Below are 19,297 nucleotides of genomic sequence, written 5' to 3'. Positions count from 1 at the left end.
CACGTAAAAACAGGAATGGCGCTCTTGCGAATAAATAGCGTACACACACACTCGTCGTCTCTTCTACCACCGATGTAGGCGATGCTGATGATGATTGTTCACAGCCACGGGGTGTCACGGCTTCCTGGTGCGCGGGTACCGTGGCGGCTGGAGCGGGGAGTCGCAGTCGTACTTGGCCTTGCAACCTCGGAAACCGTCCCGCATCGCGTGAAAGAACACCTGGTGCGGAAACAGAGCCTTGGCGTCTTTGCTGGTGGACGGGGACTTTCCAGAGTCCCTGCAAAGAGAACATGTTAACGAACGTTAACTTACCAGCTCGTCCAATTTGCTGTATGTAATTTGACGATCATTAGTAGGGTGGAGCGCTGCATTACTTTTGATGATTATTTATGGTGTTTTGTAACGCAAGGGTCACTTGTGGTAAAACAGCATCAACTGGGTTACTTGGCTATGGATACTACTGAAGTACTTTAAAAAGGAAAAGAAATCAGCAGACAGCTTAATCATTGGGTGGCGATGAGCCAACAACAGCATTCATTTAGACAACATTAACCAAGGTTAGCCTTTGCTGACCAGTGCTGGTAGCATGTTACTCACATGCTACCAGCATGTGAGCAACAAGAAACACGGTACACACAAGTTCCAAAGAAACACGGTACACACAAGTTAAGTGTGGTTCGTTAAGATAGTTCGTTATACTTTTTGGACGGCAAAAACTGCGCCAAAGCAGACGGAGCACAAGCGAAGAAACACAGGACGAGCGCTGACTAACAAAAACATTTGGGGAGGGACGAAGCATATAGGGAGGGGTGTTTTCAGCTCCACTAACGTGAAACCTGAGCAGGGGCGAGTATGCAGTGTGCGCCAATGTTTCACACAGCAAAATCACTAGCAACGAGCAATGAGAGACAGAAGAGAGATTCGGCCCAGAGACCCGCAGTCCGCCTTTAGTTAACGTGCACGCTGAGAATCTTTATTGTTCAACTACGCGTAAGAGACATCTTCCACCAACACTATTGCAGGTCAAGATCCAGTGCCTATATATACGCGGTGGCTCGTGAACGGTCGTGCAGCGCGAGCAGTTGATTTTTAGGGGCGAAGCTCCTTAAGGCGGCACCCGTTCGTCCCTCGTAGTTGTAGTAGTCGTAGTGCGTAACCAGTCGTAACGCTAGTACCAGATCTTGACCTCCAAGGTGGTGCCGATGGGAGATTTTTTCCTGTGCGTTGTTGAACAATAAAAAATTCGCAGCGTGCGCGTTAACTAAAAGCCGAATTCTTCTGTCTCTCATTCCCCATTAGCAGCCATTGGCATGTTCCAGTAGGAAACGTTAGTAGAAGTAGAAGTGTAAGTGTTAGCTAAAAGCCGACTTCTTCTGTCTCTCATTCCCATTAGCAGCCATTGTTTACCTCCAAGGTAGTGCCTGGTGAGATTTCTCCTGTGCGTGATTAAACAATAAAAATTTTTGTTCAAAACGCCGTTGATTGATGAAATAAACCAACGAAAGACGCCAGATGTTTTCTAAAAGCAAAACGAAAGAACGCCAGATGTTTCTAAAGCAAAACGAAAAGACGCCAGCTGCTTAACGAAAGACGCCAGATGTTTTCTAAAGCAATGGTTTTCTAAACAATGAAAATTCACAGCGTACATGTAAAATTAAAGTGAGCTGCAAGTCGTCATAACTCATCGAACCTTTAGTATAAACGCGCCCGATCTCACGTCGGTGATGACGTACTGGGCAGAATTCACGGAAGATTCACGGTTTACCGATGAACCTCCGCAGCTTCGCCCACTCATCATCATTCACTCCGTGGATATGCTGTGATTTTTTCAATCAAGAAAGTCGCTAGCAGACGCTTCCTGCGTCTGCGTTGTCTCTCGCGGGCGAGTGCGCGTTCTCGTTCCTTGCGAGCTGGTAGTTCAGCGTTCATCGCAGAAAAAGCGCTTCCATAGTCAACACGCGCCGTTTGCTCTCTCGCCACATGGCGAGCGCTGAGGTGGTGGCGCCCTCAACCAACACAGGGTGTTGCCTCAGCGCGCGCCGTTCGCTCTCTCTCGCCGCACTGCGAGCGCTGAGGCGGTGGTGCCCTCTTTTGCGCTAAGCAAATGAACCGTCACGACACGACACGACGAGCACCCTAAGGTGCTTCGCCCCTAAAACAAAGTGTAACGAGCACCCTAAAATTCTAGTAAGACGATATTCCGAGGGTAATGATAGCGTGAACATACTGCCGCGCACGCCTATTTCTTTATTTCTTTGTGACCAAGATGACACATGCTTTGTGACCACTCGGCGCAGACCATGCCAAAATGTACATTCACCATTGTTTTGAAGAGTTCTTATCAGATTGTGCGCACGCGCACGATGTGAGCGGTTCAGTTAATTGTGGAGCTTACTCGAGGACCAGCAATAACGCTGGAATGTACGACGCTACATGTATAAATGCAGACGCATCTTACCCGCCGGTCAGTTTTTATAGACGACGATGATTCTGCTGACCTCTATTGTTCTTTCATTGAGACAGACTCGACGCGTTATTGCCGTTGGCGTCGCCGTCGCCGTCACTTTCCGTATAAAGTCCAAATTTATAACGTCAACCCACGCATTGTATGTTCTACACGCGATTAAAAGCTCGCGAGCTCTGGCGACGAACGCGGCTGAAGTGGAGATGCAAGGAGGCACTGGGAGATGAAACTAACCAGCCGTTTCCGCCGCACGGAGGGCTCATGTTATAACATCACCCCGTGTGTGAGGCTTGCCATCGATTGTTCATCAAGCATAGAGTAAACGCCCCGCCTGTCTTTCGTAAGGAGCATGAAGCCAGGGGAGGGGACGGGGCAGCGTTGCTCGAAGGGCGCACTCGCTGGCGCGTTGGCTATCCCGACAGGCATCAGGAGACGGCTTGTTGATTTGCTGTGCTCTCAACGCTTCTTTCGCGTTTTGAGAACTGACGGCACGAAAACCGCTTCGCTTCATGGAACGGCCGTATTCCCTTAAACCATCGTTTTGTTGAGTTACGCGATATCAGATCCAAAAAAGTTAGCTGGTAGTCTTACTTCGTAAAAAATTAAAATTTGATGTTGTCGTATTCATTGTTTTACCCTTAAAATAGCTGTGATGTTTTATTGAGTTTTGTAATTTATTATATGACAGTGATACGCTATTGGTGTTGACGTTAAACATTTCTGCATATATTTAGCGCTCGAATTTGTACTTCTCTATCAAGTATTTATGCCATTACCATATGGCTTTTTGCATTGATGAACTGGTTACTCATTTCTCGTTCTCAGATATTACTTATGTTGTGCAATGTGCCGAATTCTCCTGTTGGTTACGTTTTCACTTGTTTTATTTTAACCTAGATTTATCTGCTCATTTTGTAATTTGCCTCCCTCAGTCATGTAAAAGGGGTTCTGGTCTTGGTAGGGGTTCTCCTGATCTTGGTACCCTCTTCTGCATATTCCTTTGTTTGAATTCATTCTTTTGGAAATCGAAATAAATTTGAAACTGCAAATATCCTTGCGGATTTCCTTTGAGCTTGAGCCTACATAAGCGGGAATGGCTTTTTTTTATGAAGCTACCATAGGCGTGCGCAGGGTTCCCCATTAGGGGGAGCAAAGGTTCATCGCAGCGCCCCCCCACCCTATACTAAGTCAATGTATGGGGCAGATTTTGCCCCCCCCCCCCTCTTAGGTGACTAGAAGGGTCAATATACGGGGCAGATGAATAGGGGGGGCGGCCGCCCCCCTATTCACCTGCCCCGTACATTGACTCTTAGGTGAATAGGGGGGGCGGCCGCCCCCCTGCCCCCCCCCCCCCTGTGCGCACGCCTATGGAAGTTACCTCCGCCTTGTGGGCTTTCGCTGAACTAATTTGTCATGTCCATGGTCCATGTGCTTCCATTTGTCGATTAATCGCCCTCGTGCTCCAGTCTGCTATAGAGAGAGAGAGGGAAATGTTTTAATAAAAAGCTGGAGATGTTAGCCTGGCTATTCGCCTGACATGCTTCTCCAGGTGCTGGGGATGATTATGATATATATATATATACACTGATAAGCGCATAACACATACAACACACACACACACACATAAACTACGCTGTTTGCAAAATTCTGTTCAGGCTCGTGGCCCGCAAGAAAGTCTGCTATAGCATACTGGCTAGCATAATAGGACATTACTAGCGTGAAAGGATACGGGGACAAGAAGGATGAGCACGCGACCACGCTGTTTCTTTTTCTCGTACCCGTCTCCTTTTACGCTACTGACCATGTTCTGCTATGCTCGATACCAACTAGCCCAACTTTCCGCGTTAAATACTAATTAGCTCAGACAGCAGAGACACCGCAACGGCGAGGTGTTGCTTCCGAATTCGAATCCTTGGAAAATACTTTTTTTTAACTGGGCAGCTTGCTCTCAAAGAATTCCCTGAGAATTTTATGTGTTGCTTCGTACTACAAAAGGGTGAATGCCAATTTCTCTCTTTCATGCATCTAACGCTGGACCGATACTTTTTTACTTCAGTCGCGTCACACAATAATCTCTCATAAAGTTATCCACCGTTCGTCTTCCTCACCCTAAGAACAGGGAGAAGATGCCGTCGAAGGGCCTCATGTCGGGCAGGTATCCGGCGTTCAGGGCCTCCTTTGCCACCTGACACACGAACATGCTGCGGCAGGACTCGGACGCCCCGTCCCAACGCTTCAACGCCTCCTGTAGGACGGACAGCAGGTTGCCGGAGTCCTTCTTGGCGCTGGCGCCGTCGCTGGACGTGGATCTGCGCATGCTCCGAGGCCCATCCGGCAAATGCACGTAAACGTGTAAGCACAGACACAAAACTGGGGAATCGGCGCTGAAGAAATGTGCTTCTCCCGCTGCTATTCTGCTCCGAAAGGATTCCTCGGCTCAAATTTTTTTCAGCTTCTACGTTTGTATAAGCGCCACTCGAGCCCTTAATGGCACTCAAGGATCCCAAAAGAGCGAGGGAGAGAGAGAGAGAACACAGGAAAGGCAGGGAGGCAGGAAAGGCTGGGAGGAAGTAGGTTATGTCCAGTATCCTACCTTACACATGGGGATGGGAACATGGGGTTAAAATACAGAGACAGATAAAGTGAAAACGATGAGTGCACACATTTCACAACACAGACACAGTGCAGTGTATCACAGGCGCTCGCTCAAGGCCGTTGCTTTCAATAACTGCAGGAGGGGTCGTGCGGCTTTCTGGCCTGATGAGTTGGGAGGCCAGGCTCCTAAGGTGTTTCCTTCAGTAAAAGGCGGATCGTCATGCCTCTTCAAGACACACCGGGGAGTCCGGTGATGTTGGTCGAATTGGGAAACCCATATGAGATCCCAAGAGAGAGGTACGTATGAAGCCCAGTGCGTACAATATAGTACGTGAACGCCAGTGAGCTTACTTCGGTGCTATCGAGGGCATTTTTAGTCGAAATGTGTTTCGTATACACGTGTAACATTTGAGCACACGCGGAACATTTAACTAGCAGTCCAATGGTGGTTTATTGGGAATGAGAGCAGCCGCCATCCTCAATATGGCAGTTAAAACGCACTGCAGCGTTAGCTTTTAAACGTCCAATACTGAAAGGAAATCTTGGAACATCTATTCCTTACTCTTTGCCTCTTGGTGGCCACCAAGCACAGAAAATATGGCTATGTTGTTAGGGAACAAATATTTTGAGACACACTCGTGATTTATTCCTTAGTGTCGCAACTTATTCATTTGACAGTAACTTCGCACTTCACTTTCACTTCAGTTATTTGGGCCATAAGGGCTTGCTCCAAAGCGTTACATAAGCACTGATTTGCTTTAAGAAACTTTGTGAAGCGGGAGCGTAGTACGAATGAACAACGCACAACCTTAAAAGAAGTTTATATTGTAATCACATGGCCAGTACCAGGGCTCTGGCACTTGCTCGACGAGCGCGGGAACAGACGAAGAAGGGCAGAATAGAACTGCCAGCTGGCCCATAGAACGGATGCCGTGGATAAGTCATCTGCCGTACACACCGGCTGCAGATTGCTTTCCGCGGTGCATGTCGTGCTCAGTCACAAGATCCGACACAGGACCACGACTGTCCGAGGTCCATACCACTTTCCATCTGTGGCACTCGGAGAAGCAACCCCCAGTTCAGCATCACACGGGCACGCAGATAGCACGGCTTCACTCGTACTTGACGCGCTCTCATATCAGAAACTTGACCTGTCCGCGGACCCTAGGAAGAAGACGCTTCCTGGCCCGTCGAAGCAACATCCTCAAGTGCCAGTTCAACCACTTGCGGAGACATTCACCTTCTGTCGAGCAAAGTCCCGTTCATTAAACCAAGGCCAATGACCTCATTATCATGCGAAACCTGCCATGCAGCTCAAGTGTCCTTCCAATTGCATGGTTGCTGGCCAGGGTGGTTCTGCTGCACGCGTCCCTTGGTCATGACCCGCCGGCTCTAGCTCTCCGAGGAAGCCGATTGGGACAACGCCTACAAGGCTGCAGAAACACGAGTTGGGTCGCACACCAACACGGAGGCTCGTCCCGTTGTCGCAGAACGTCAACGCGACCACGTTCGCTTGTCACCTCTTCCACGCCGCCTGCACTGCGGACATCGCGTGGGAATTTGTCACTGTCACTCTGGAGGGCTACCCGGACGGTTTTGGTATTGTCGCTGGTCCGCCTGATGCTTGTATCGTCGTGGCTGATGAAGCGATGTAGTAAATTATTGGAAAGCGGTTGACAGCACTGATGTCCAGTGGCAACAGCGAAGCCGTCTGCTGAGTGGTCGGGTTCGTCTCCACAGAGATGCATCCGACTTATGTGTGGTCACGGCCGGTCTGGAGAGACGCGCTGGAGTTCCTTTAAGAAAGAACATTCGCCGGCGCGCCTCTCCAGTCCGGTCATGGTGTGGTCAATGATGGCCTTGTTTCCTCGTGGCCTTACCCCTGTCACACGGGCACCCGTCAACTCCGTTTAACTCCCTCGTCTTTTCCTCGAGGGAGATGGGGTTCATGTCACACGGTCGCCATTTCGCTGAGGAAGTTAAATGGAGCTTTTGGTGGAGGGAGTTCGGTTATGCCCATTTCGGCTCGATGGAGTACTCTCGTTCCCAGCCAGCTCCCGCTACGCTGAAAACCGCACTAGAAAAATCGTCCTAATGAGCTCAATTATAATTTTAAAAACTATGCTATTTTTTGCGTAGCATTTCACGCCCCGTAGTGTAAGCTTTAGTTGTATTTTTTCGGACATCAGCGCTTGTACTCTCCACACCAACGCCTCGCCAAGCCGCCGCTGTGAAGCGTCGCGCGATATTTGTTTCTGCACGTGTGAGGCGCACGCACAAGCACTGTGACAGCAATGGTGATTCCGAGCACTTCATCAACACACAAAAAAACGTTTTTGTTGCTTTAAAGGCGACTGCACAGGCAAAAAATTTGAGGTTTCGACGAGCGCAGCAGCGCTGTTTCTGCCCCATGCGGCAACCATCGAAAGCTTGCACCGAGCCGTGTAGCACGGCAGCAACTCCATTCTCGTAATGCTCCATCAGGGAGTTAAATGCCGAACGGAGTGAAATGGAGATCGGTGGTGGCCGTGTAACAGATACGCAGCTTTACACGAAAAGTAGCAGCAATATGGGGGTTAGAGGGTGCGGTGGTGCGAGCGGTCACTGCGCTAGCAGAGAGAGAACATTTCTCCGTTTCATGATATGGCTGAGAAAACTGTGGTGACGCTTCCGCTCCCACTTCGATGCTCCGTGTTCCGGCTGACGTGCGCTCTTTAACGCTACACCGTGTTTCTTCCTTCGAGTGTGCCTCAATCGGCACGTCTTTTTTTTTTTTTTTGTCATCCTAGACGGATTGTGCGCGAAATGCGCACAATCCGTCTATATATGCGAGATGAGAACTATATGCGAAATGAAAGACAAACAGCTGATATTAAAACTGAGACGTGTGTTGTTATTAAGTACTCATTACACTCAATTTTCTGTTTCTCGATCAAGTGGCACTGCATGCAGATGTACTTATGCAGGTTTACTATGTGTGTGTTCAGGCTGCCTGCTTTAATTTTTTGTGTTCGAAATTGTGAATCAATGTTGCTTGAATTACATTACGACAAACTTAACGTTAAGTGCGAAACATAACCTCACTTGTGTTTATCCATGCTCCGTGAAAAACAAGTTACTCGTTAGCCCATTGAAAAGAAAACTCATGGCATTGTTTACACTGTCAATGTTTATTGTTTAACGTGTATAAAAGTATACTTCACAGTGCAAGTATGTAATTAATTATTTTTACATTCTTTTTTTCTTGTTTGTTTTTTATTCTATAATGCCTATCTTCATTGCTTGCTTGACAGGATGTGAACCAGTTTTGTTTTATCGGAGTTGCTTTCGTTTTCTTGGGCTATGTCTACGCGAGTGCGTGACGAAAACCTCAAGAACGAAATTAACTCCGATCAAACAACAGTTCTTGACATCGTGCGAAAACAAGCAATGAGGGCAGGCGATGCCTCACGAAGACAGACCCTTTTGTCGAAGAGTTGGCTCTACTTTCTCCTTCCTAATTGTGCCAATCGTGATATATTAGTGAAACAGTGAACACGTGCTATTTATCCACAACCGCCTACCTCTTTTCCCTGAAAAGGCTACCCAGCAGGCCCGTGAGTGGGAAGGCGCCTCCGCTGCCGAAGAGCGCCAGCAACGCCGGCAGCACGGTCAGCCCGTACAGTATGCCGCCGAGTCCCAGAGTAGCCGGTAGGGCTGTCGCCATGAGCGCCGCCCTGTTGGCCGGCTGTTGCGTCATGGGGCCACCGCCCAGAAGGGTGCGGTTGCCGTACGACGATGCTGCGGTGCCTCCTTCTTCCGCCGTCATGGCTTCCGCACGCGACGACGGCGGCAACGAGGCGAGCAGCACGGCGCATGCCACGGCCACCGGAGCTGCAACGGACCTTGCCGACGGACCGGGACGCATCGCTGACTCCTCGCGTCCTGCAGACGAGACGCAAACAAAGCGCGCCAGATGTCATAACTGGGCGACGAGGGAGACCTGTCTGGGAACACGACACCCGGTCACCTTTCGATGTGCGTGGCGTCTGATTGTTCATTGTCAGCGTCGCGAGTCTTTGGGGGTCAACAGGCACGTCGATTAGTTCACGAGATGGGGGTTGCAAATCCACTCCCTCCCTTTCGTCCCCATCATAGATATACCGTATCTTCTCTGCATTACTCCAGTTGAACTATCTGATCAGACGAACAAACGTTATTGACAAGGCAACTTCAGCACCGCACTGAACATTGCACATTGTTGAAAATTCTTTATTTGCAGGAAGACTACAAGATTTCCGTGCGGGAAGCAAAGACTAAGGGCAAAAATGCTAACGAAGTCTTGACTTTGTGATGGCTAATACAGCCTGCATCAGTTGACATAACATATTATAGATTTCATTGGGCACGATGTATTTGCTTGGTTTCACATCTTGTCACATTCATATTTCTTCATACATTATACATTCGGAATGATCTCTACATTTAACACACATTGACTAATTAAATTAGTTACGAGTACTATAATTAGAATTTATAGACCCTAGGACACATGTTTACATAGGAAGGTTAAAGAGAGTTGTCCCGAAAATGTTGGCGTTACAAGCAAAATTTACGAATAGAATATAAATATACCACAAAAAGGTGACCCTTCTAATAGGGCTCGGTTCGTCGCTGCGCATTTTGCAAAGGCAGAGCGCTTTGAGGTTATTTCATTTCTTTATAGGCAACCACAGCCACCCAAGAACCGATGGTAATCTTCGACGTGCAAGGGGACAGAAAATCTGTAATTATCTTAGTGGACGTGCACCAGAATTTTGATGGAAGCGTCAGAGAATAAGATTTCACCAAGCAACGGTCTGTCATCGCTGAACGTGGCACTCCCAAAATACACCATTGTGATAACTCATAACAACTTGTATTACGTGCGCACGAAGCGAATGTACTCGAGCAGTTTGACTGGTCCTTAGTGGAGGCTAAAATGTCGTACAGTTCACGTTTGCTGTGGATGCAGCAATCTTAGCCAGATGCTGCGTGCCGTTACCTCCTGCACCCTTCGTGAACTGACACTTTCAAAAGAATAATTTCAACTCATTGCAAACGCTCACTATGGCTTGGCACAATTTAAGCTGTCCTTAGATAAAGACTCAGTACGTCAATATGTCGACATCGCCATACGGAAAAGATATATTTACTTCGTTCCGCCAGTAGTTTACCATGTCTTAAGCGATCGGAGCATAAAGCAATTCCAAGCGGAACCAAACTAGCGATGGAACTGAATAGGATAGCGCTATCGATAAACAGATCCGAAAAAAATACTGGGGATGCTTAGTACTTTCTGAGAACGCGAAGGCGAAAGCGCACTTGGACCTTCTGTTGATCTGGCGTTAAACTTTCTGCTGATGGCATCAAACTGATGGCGTTAAACTTTCTGCTGATGTGCTGTTGAAGTTTATGTTCAACTTAGTGCTGCAGCCCTGTCGAACTTTGTGGCGGCATTCCTGTCATGCTTTATACTTAAATTTGGTTAAACTTTCTGTTAGGCTTCCAAGAACTTCCTATTCACGATCCTATATGCATTCTGCTGACATTTAAAAATTGTTAAATTGATGTTTGTAGAACTTTCAAGTACCGTTGTCAGGATCGTATGGAACCGATGGTGTACCACGATCGCGTACATTAAGGTGTGTGAAGGTAGGTAAGCTCTCTAACTACTTTCTCCTTATTAAGTTGCAATGAAATCAGTACACGCCAACTGCACTGTCTAATTGCATCTTTTATTCACACCCTATGAGATCCAACTCTCCTACTGCACACATCAATCATTACTGCCTAAGGGTCCGAGTATATACCCTTTCGCTTTCACATTCTTAGAGGGTTCCAAGCTTCTCCTGAATTATTCCTTTCTTAGTTACGCGAACACCGAAAAGACGAAGTGAACGAAGTACACGCGCAGCTGGCATGCTCACTGCTTTTTATGGACCATATGTTTCGCACTTCACTCTACCTTGCAACGTAGACGTCGAAGGCTTTCCCCTTAAAATCCAAATGGCTTCATACGCACCTTTATTAATAATTCCCTCCACATTTGCGAGAATACGCTTGATAAACCCGAAAAACCACAGAGATAAGTGACGGGCCGTTACACCCGTTCTTGACATCATGGATCCTTACACGGCCAACTTGGTCCGACTCAAATGTTTATCGGACAAGAGTAACTGTATGCCGCACTCTGAAAAAGCAAGAGGCTGTATTTCAAAACTTTCAAGTATATTTACTGAGCCGCAACGGCCAGAATGCAAAATATACTTTGCTATCCGTGACGTCACCATGCAGTGCCGGTTCTGAGGGTCCAGCGCGCAATTTAAAAAATTGGCGAAGCTTGCACTAAGTCGCGAAAGGCTTGAAACGGCCAAACTGAACGATTATTAAGTCTAATGTGGTTGCTTCCAGGTTTCTGCTAGGCCTTAGCTAGGTTACTCGAGTCACGACACGGATGTCCAAACTCCAGAATCGAGCGTTCGCACCTCTCGTAGAACGACCTTTTCTTTATCTTTGCTTTTTTCTCTCTTTCTTTCTCTTCATTTCTCTCACGACCCTTTCTTCACCTCTGCCGCTGCTTTTTTTCTCTCTGTTTCTTTCTCTTTATTTTTGTCTTGATCTTCCTTTCTTTTTTCTATCTCTCTTTCTCTCTTTCTGTGTTTCCCTTTTGGTTCCTTTCTCTTTGTTTCTATATCTTTCTTTGTCTCTTTATCTTTTTATGTCTTTTTTCCCATTATTGTTCTCAATTTTTCTCTCTCTTTCTTTCTATAGCTTCTCTCTCTCTCTCTTAGTGAACCAGTGGTGAGTAGCGAGATTTGCCCAATTTCTGTGGCGCATATAGCCGTCATGATAACCATTTCTTGAGCTAACTGCTGCCTTCTTCATTTTTAGTGCACCAGTGGTGAGTAGTGGGATTTGACCAATTTATGTGGCGCATACCCGTTCATGATGATGATAGTTTTTCGATAGGCCGCACAAATTACGGCTAGCTTAAACAGCTTCGCTGTTAAAAATGGTATTTGGCAAATCAGCTCCGTGAAAGTCCGCAAGATGGAGTAAGCGCTGTGAAAAGCAACGTAGCCTCCGACCCGTTTGTAGTACGAAGCTAAGTGGAAATCTGCATGGGTTTCTCAGAAAAAAAAAATCTTGTTATACAGATAAGGAAAAAATTTTGGCGAAAGTTTCCTTTTTACGGATAGGGATACATTTTTAGTCAGCTAAGAAGTTCTTCTTTCCTGGGAAACCCATGTGGATTTCCTCGTAGTCGCGTGCTACAGGCGAGCGGATAACTATTTATTTTCTCTAAAAAGAGTGATTTTACCCTCGTTATGTTTTCTGGATATGTTAACCATGAAATTAACTAAAGTACAGAGCCCTTCAAAACTAACTAACCAGTTTAAACCAATCTGGCATTCCTTTTAGGGGTCGCGTTAAGAGCCCGCGAGATAGAAGCAGCCATAAGAAATAGTAGTCCAGGCTTCTGCGAATTGGCACATAGCTAAACTTGATTGATTGATTGATTGATTGATTGATTGATTGATTGATTGATTGATTGATTGATTGATTGATTGATTGATTGATTGATTGATTGATTGATTGATTGATTGATTGATTGATTGATTGATTGATTGATTGGTCGCCGCCGGACTGTGGTGGAGCATGTTCCATATCTTTAGAACACAAAGGCATGCTACGGTCCCACCTTGGCAGTATTGAAATTGCAGTAATGGAACTTAATTTTTTAGCCAGGCAAGGTGAAGCAAGCTTTGCGACATGTTGGAGAGACGCGTCATTACAGCAGCGACAAGTTGTCGCCGCGACGCTTCAGCTGCTAATCCCCAAAAAGAAGGATCGCGCCAACTTTTGCTAATGTAATTTCAAAGTAATTTCATTTGATTTCAGAAGTAATGATAATTGCGTGTCATTGTGTCGGCCAGCTGTAATTTGTAATGCAGTTTAATTTCATTTAAGATTTTTTAGAAGTAATTAGTAATATAAATAGTAATTAGTAATATAATTAGTAAGATAATAATATAATTATACTGCATTTGGGGGGTAACTGTCCCGTCTCTGCTGCGGTCACACGAAAGCGAAAGGTCTATAATGGCAATTTCAGAGCGGTTTGGGTCTTCCTAAGCCCAGCGTGAGTAACCATGTCGGTAGCAAATACACTGAGAATTTTTTATGTTTTAAACATGTTTTTGTAATCGCGTGTCGACAATAATTCTGCATAAGTGTACGTACGATAGGCCAGTGGCTATCCTGACAATGTGAGATCACTAGTTTCGTGCGCAACGTACATTCAACTCTACAAAGTTTATCGCAGCCGAACATTCCCACGCAATTTAGTCTAAAGTTAAACCACGTAAGCCAAAATCACGGCACGGCACGTACTTAGACACGCAACTTGAACCCAGTATTTTATTCAGAAAGCGCATTTATGCGCAGCATGAGGCATGAGGCGAGATGATTCAGACATATAGAGGGTCATCGTCGGTTACCGTGCACTCATATGAGTGAGCATGCACAAAGGAATATATACTGTTAACGATTTCCTGGCACAACCTTATGATACCCCCGCTGCAGCGCATTTATTTTGAACCGCTGAATTCCAGGTGACCCTTCCGGCCACGGGAAAACGTCATTAGGGGGAGTGCTCCCATCAGATGCGAGATCTCGTTCATGATTATCGCTGCCACTCCACTTTTGTTTTCAGCGGCTAGAATGTCACGTGAAGCTGCCGAGGCCGCATCGAAGTGGCGTAAGTTGGTGTCTCGGCTCCACTAATGCATTGTTTCGATTTTCGAGTTAAAATAACGATACAGAATGCGAAGGAACGCTTTGAGAAAGAAACAGTAACGTTGGAAGCTTCATGACCTATAGAAGACAGCCGTTTTGACATTCTTATCCCTTGCTTTAAAGGGGCCATGAACCACCCCTCGCGCTTGGTGAGAAAACACATCCTGCGGATGGTAGACGATGCTGTGAATACATCAGCCAAATGCTGCAGTCCTGCGCGGCAAGAGAGTTTCCAAGCGGAGTGCGAAGTTGCCATTTTCTCGGGCGCCCCATTTTCCTACAGAGACCTGTGCTCACTCTCTTCGGAGCTGCAGGCGCCTCCTTTTGACGTCGAACAGCAGACAGCGTGCTATTGGCCGATAGCTGACATAACTCAATAGCGGCGTTTGGCTTAGATGCGCTTCTTACCCGGCGCCGCGCTCCATCGTCTGCTAACATTACACAGGGAGCCACACTCGCGCACAGGAATCGAAAAGGGAGAGAGTGATCGCGTTTCATCACTGGCGCTCAAGGTCACGGCACGGGCTGACGCGACTTCTTTTCCCCGTGCCATCCTTCCCTATGTAGCTTCCAGCGCTCTCATCACGCAAACGTTGCACAAACGTTGCCTTGTGCAACTACGAAGTAAGCGAGGAGCCCACCCAACCGGTGTAGCTGTACCCCACTTTCCTACAACCATCGTCAAACTTAACCCGAACCATTTCGACGCATCTTAACTGCTTAGCTTCAAGTGCGATTCGTAAGAGGCCAACATCGGATATCGAATATCGTAGGTAGAGCGCAACAACAGTATTAAGGAACAACACAGACAGGAAAGTGTTCCTTCCCACTGTTGTTGCGCTGTACCTATGATATTCAGCATGAACCAACTCGCCCAAATCAAGCTCTTCTTGCAACATCGGATGCATTGGAAAGGAGGGAGGCGAAATGGGCTATTTCATTGAAGGCCCCTCTACAGGAAATATCTCAGCAACTTCCTCGGGAAACAAAAGGATGCATAAAGCTTATTCGGGTTAAGTACGGCTGTGACTTAACGTTTCCGTCCCTACAATGGGCGTCGGCAAGGGGGTCCAAAAGGGCACTTGCCTCCTCCCCCCCCTTCGAGTCACAACAAAACTTGCCCCCTACCCAAGCTACACAAGTGCTCTCCCCCCCCCCTCCTGCACAATAATGCAACATGGGTTCACGCCTACCCCTCCCCAGGCAAAATCCTGCCGACCCTCATGGTCCTTGCCATCGCATATGCCATCAGTCTTTACAATGGAACACGCGCATGCATCTTATCGGTCAGCGCGAGGAAACTCCTCTATATTTGTTGCGAGACTCAGCACCCAGCATGCCATACCGCCATCACATAATTTCGCACTGCCCCAGCTATGAGCATTCCATCATAGACATCCATGTATGAAATAACCGTACGTGTAAAACCTTTGTGAAAAGTATACGGCCCACAGCCCACGAGATTAGTGTGCTGAGTCTGTTTCTATGGCATGTTCGTATGCCATAGAAACCTATGGCATGTTGAAGCTTACAACACCCTCTTATGGCATGCTCCTATGGCATGTTGAAACTTACAACGCCCTCGATATCCGAACCTACTCTCGTACTCTTTCAGAGGCCTCCACGGAGTGTCGAGAGCATCACAAGAAACGAAGCACAAAACCCACCCAGTGAAGCCGCGGGCTATTCCCTGTACACATTTAAAACAGACCTGTAGATACCTTTGCCTTGCTCAGCCTTCACGTACAACTTGCGTCCTCCGCTATCGTCCTCGCGTTCTCTAATTCCGAGCACCGACTGAATCCAGAACCACAACCGAAACCGGCGGCTTCTCGAGACCGAGCGACACAGCTCCTCCAGGAACTCCTTCGCCCACACACGTCCTAGAGGTCGGTGTCTTCTTCAGAAGCGACCGTGAAACCTTCCCGCCGGGCCAAGTCCTCGTCCTTTATATAAGTTCGCCGGCGTGTAGTCGCCAGACTAGATTGTGCATGTCCCTCGTTGGCGGCGTCTTGGGACGCGCTCGGTCAGCGGCGCCTGTCCGTTCCGGGCCGCCTGGCCCCGGTGACATCCCTCACGGCGCGCGCTCCGCCAGCTGCGACCGCCACGTGCACGCGGCCGCGTCGCGCGCACATATCCATGGCACGCAGGCGTTCTCGTGCACTCGCGTCACGCGTTCGTATGTTTGTGTATACGAGTGACACGAAACCCGATAGCGCGCGCGCCGCGACGGATGCTTCGAGCGCACGAATTCGTGCGTGGCTGTGAATATATATATGCAAGAATACTAGCTTTACATGTACAGTACGAGACATGCAAAGAGGGCTTTCAGGGCTGCAATAAGAATCACGATGTCAGCGTCGGCATTGAGGTCGGAAGAACTCCACCCCTTACTAAAATCTGCCTTCCTAATCGATGGCCATAATTATATGTGGTATATATGTACATACCGTACACGTTATTTGTTCCTCGCGTACATGCCGCTGTTGTATTTGTAAATATTTTACTACTAATAAGTTCAGTGATCTTATTAGGGTGTTATCTGTACTCAGCACAATGAAAAGTTTATTTATTTATTTATTTATTTATTTATTTATTTATTTATTTATTTATTTATTTATTTATTTATTTATTTATTTATTTATAACGCAGTTAATCGTGGTCTCTGTAGTTGTCCCTTCTATATGATGCTCATAGGTAATGTCGGTCAAATAGAAAAAAGAAAAAAAGAAACACACAGCTATAAGCTTATACAGTACATCCACAGCTGTGGAGCAGCACGATGTGAGTGCACAGCGATAGCTTTCCTGCTTCAAGGAGCGAGATGAGATTCCAGTTACTCAATAACGCGTTTTATGTGAAGATTAATCTTGATCATTGCTTCAGCCAAAAATTCCTTGGTCGTATGACTTGGGTCATGTGAACGGATCCATATGCAATCGGAGCTGCTTAAGCAGTCATTAACAAGGGGTCTTGGAGCCTCTGGCACGATTCTTTATAATTACGTAGGTTTACGATGATGCACTTATTTCGATCCCTGAAAGCTAATTCACGAACCAGGAGGCTTAACTTATAACCATGTCCAGATCGATGGGGAATTTCCTGGTGTATCCATGTTTAAACTACGCCTGTAGCGTGGAGTTTATGTGACTGTATGCCGAGGAGTTCACTGTGTATGTCCAAACTGTGTATGTGTATGTCCATGTGTATGTGTATGTCCACTGTGTATGTTGAACATCTCCAAATGTTCATGGAACACGAGGTCTTCACTCTCAGTGCGTACGCGCTTCAGTCTTGTGCATGTCTTCGCCTGTTGTGCGATATCACTAACACTCTTCGCGAAGATTTCATTTCGAGGAATTTCTGTCTGCGCAGCTACGCTATCACGTTTTCTGCGAAACCGCGTTCGTTCAAGACGAGCCAAGTGACACAGATCCTGGCATTCCAATGGTGGCGCATATGCTTTTCATTATAAAGGTTAGCATTGCTGGTGGCCTCGTCGACTTTCTTATTATTAGCTATCCGCCAAAAAAAAAAAAAAGACAGCAGTTCAAATGAAAGATGGAGGCTTGAAGTGAAGAGAAATCCAGATTACAAGAGCTGAAATTTGGGCAAGTTTGTAGGCGTTCATATTTGAACAAGGAGCGCAATAAAACAACGACGCTAGACGTAACAAGAAGACCAGCCGAGCGCTAACTTCAAATGAAGTTTATTCCAGGTTTATTGCACTTCGTGTTCAAGCATGAAGAGAAATAATCGAACAGGAAATGCTGTTCAAGCCGACGTTTCGGCTCCACTAGACAAAATATTTTCCTTGGCGGGGTTTTTGCTTAGGCGTATGCCGACTCACCTGCCCCATAAATAAGGCAGAAGAATAAGTTCGCGCGTAGGAGCCCTCACGAAGATTAGTCTCCCTGTCCGAAACGTCGGCTCCCGCGATATTACTTGTTCAACGGTTTCTTTCTCCCCATTTATAGGTGGTATAGTAAGAAACTCGATAGTGTCACGTAAACAGTCCCACTTGTAGTCCTAAAGCCGTGAATAGCGGTCAGGCCGACAACCTAGCCATTCGTCCCTGTCGCGGTAGAGCACGCGCGCACCATTTGACGGAGGTGTCTTTCAACGGGTTGGGAAGCCTCTGGCAGAGAGATTACCTCGCGGATACGCCGTTCCTTCAGGCAAGAAAGCCAACGTTCCAGCACGAATCCGCAGACGCTCCTCAAGCCGCGTGAAGAATGTGAGAAAAAGGGAACGCGGGCACTCTTTTAACCCGACTCAAAAGGAACGGACAAGCGAGTTTCAAGAAAAGGCAAAGAAAACAGCGCGGGGCTAAATGCTCGCGCTCGCATTGAGGCGAGCTCTCCACAATGTTATCTGAAACCCAAGAAGGGAGCAGCGGCGAACATATTAACCCGGTTTGTGTGCTCTGAAAACTCTCCGAAACAGCCGAAAAGTGAGAGAGGAGGGGGAAAGGGGGAGAGAAGGAACGAGTGGGACGAAGGAGGGTTCACGTGCAAAACGAGAAAACGACGAGAGGAGAAAATAGCGGCGCGAGGATGCCTTATATATTCGCATATAAGGATCGCCCGTTCGAATGCGCGCTGAGAGTCTGGCACTGAGCAGTTTAGCGGGGGAGTGGGGGGAATTGGCGGATCCCACAAACTCCAGGAATCGATGTAATGTGATTCAGTCAGCGTGGAGCTCAATACACTACACTGTCCGGCTTTGAGACAAATTAAGGCATTCCTGTAATCACATTTCGTTTACTATCGCATGCCTGTCATGAATGCCTGCATGTTCTACATTCTGGTATACACCATGCTAATCAAACCCATATTCTGGTATATATTATGAATTATCTGCCATTTTCGTTCGTGATATTCATATTTGTGATACCGTTTCTTAATGTTTTTAACTTAATGCTTGTCATACCTTTTCGTTCACTTTATGTTTGTGATAGTTAAGCATTTTTGTTATTTTTTCTACTTGGTCAGTGACCGCAATTTTCGTTATGTGCAACAGGCTAACTGACCAGACGAGCTTTCGTCGAACTATTGACAATGCGCGTTAACTCAATGTATACCAAAATTGGTATTGCAAGACATGAGTGTATGAAGAACATAAATGACAGGTAATATCATGCAATCATGACATGCATGTCATGTATATCATGCTTTGCATGGCACTGTCATTGTGCTCTCGCGGCCATTACATTAACTTGATATATACCAAAGTTGATAGGGCATGACATTAATGTATGACAAACGTAAATGACAGGTCGTAACACGAACATCATATCATGCATGTCATGTACGTCATGGTTTAGATGACATGGTATTGGGGCTCTTGTGGCCGTTTAATTAATTTGGTATATACCAATATGGGTATGCTATGACGTGAATATATGAGGAACATAAA

The 19,297-nt window shown here is 46.8% G+C and overlaps 1 protein-coding gene across 2 annotated transcripts; it reads right to left on the bottom strand.

Moving 5' to 3' along the window:
- Nucleotides 1-8,985, bottom strand: LOC119384935 (uncharacterized). Of its 2 annotated transcripts, none has more exons than XM_037652552.2 (3): nucleotides 8,623-8,985; nucleotides 4,573-4,782; nucleotides 1-277 (listed from the first exon to the last, which is right to left on the bottom strand). In XM_037652552.2, exons 1-3 carry the CDS (start codon nucleotides 8,964-8,966, stop codon nucleotides 115-117), a joined length of 717 nt encoding a protein of 238 aa, XP_037508480.1. In that variant the 5' UTR covers nucleotides 8,967-8,985; the 3' UTR covers nucleotides 1-114. The 2 variants fall into 2 exon arrangements, with proteins under 2 accessions (XP_037508480.1, XP_049270302.1); XM_049414345.1 differs by having other exon boundaries at nucleotides 4,573-4,773.
- Nucleotides 8,986-19,297: the final 10,312 nt, after the last annotated feature.

The sequence above is a fragment of the Rhipicephalus sanguineus genome, chromosome 3, assembly GCF_013339695.2.
Source record: "Rhipicephalus sanguineus isolate Rsan-2018 chromosome 3, BIME_Rsan_1.4, whole genome shotgun sequence".
Classification (NCBI taxonomy): Eukaryota; Metazoa; Arthropoda; class Arachnida; order Ixodida; family Ixodidae; genus Rhipicephalus; species Rhipicephalus sanguineus.
The sequence above is the reverse complement of the archived record's forward strand: the minus strand, read 5'-3'. Positions and strand labels throughout refer to the sequence as shown.

Bases quoted from the DNA above. Each gene is read 5' to 3' on its own strand.
- LOC119384935 (XM_037652552.2), bottom strand. From the start codon at position 8,966: ATGCGTCCCGGTCCGTCGGCAAGGTCCGTTGCAGCTCCGGTGGCCGTG. The intron at 4,783-8,622 runs GTAGGCGGTTGT...TGGGCCTCGGAG, and splicing joins AGCCTTTTCAGGGAAAAGAG to CATGCGCAGATCCACGTCCA. The intron at 278-4,572 runs GTGAGGAAGACG...TTCTCTTTGCAG, and splicing joins ATCTTCTCCCTGTTCTTAGG to GGACTCTGGAAAGTCCCCGT.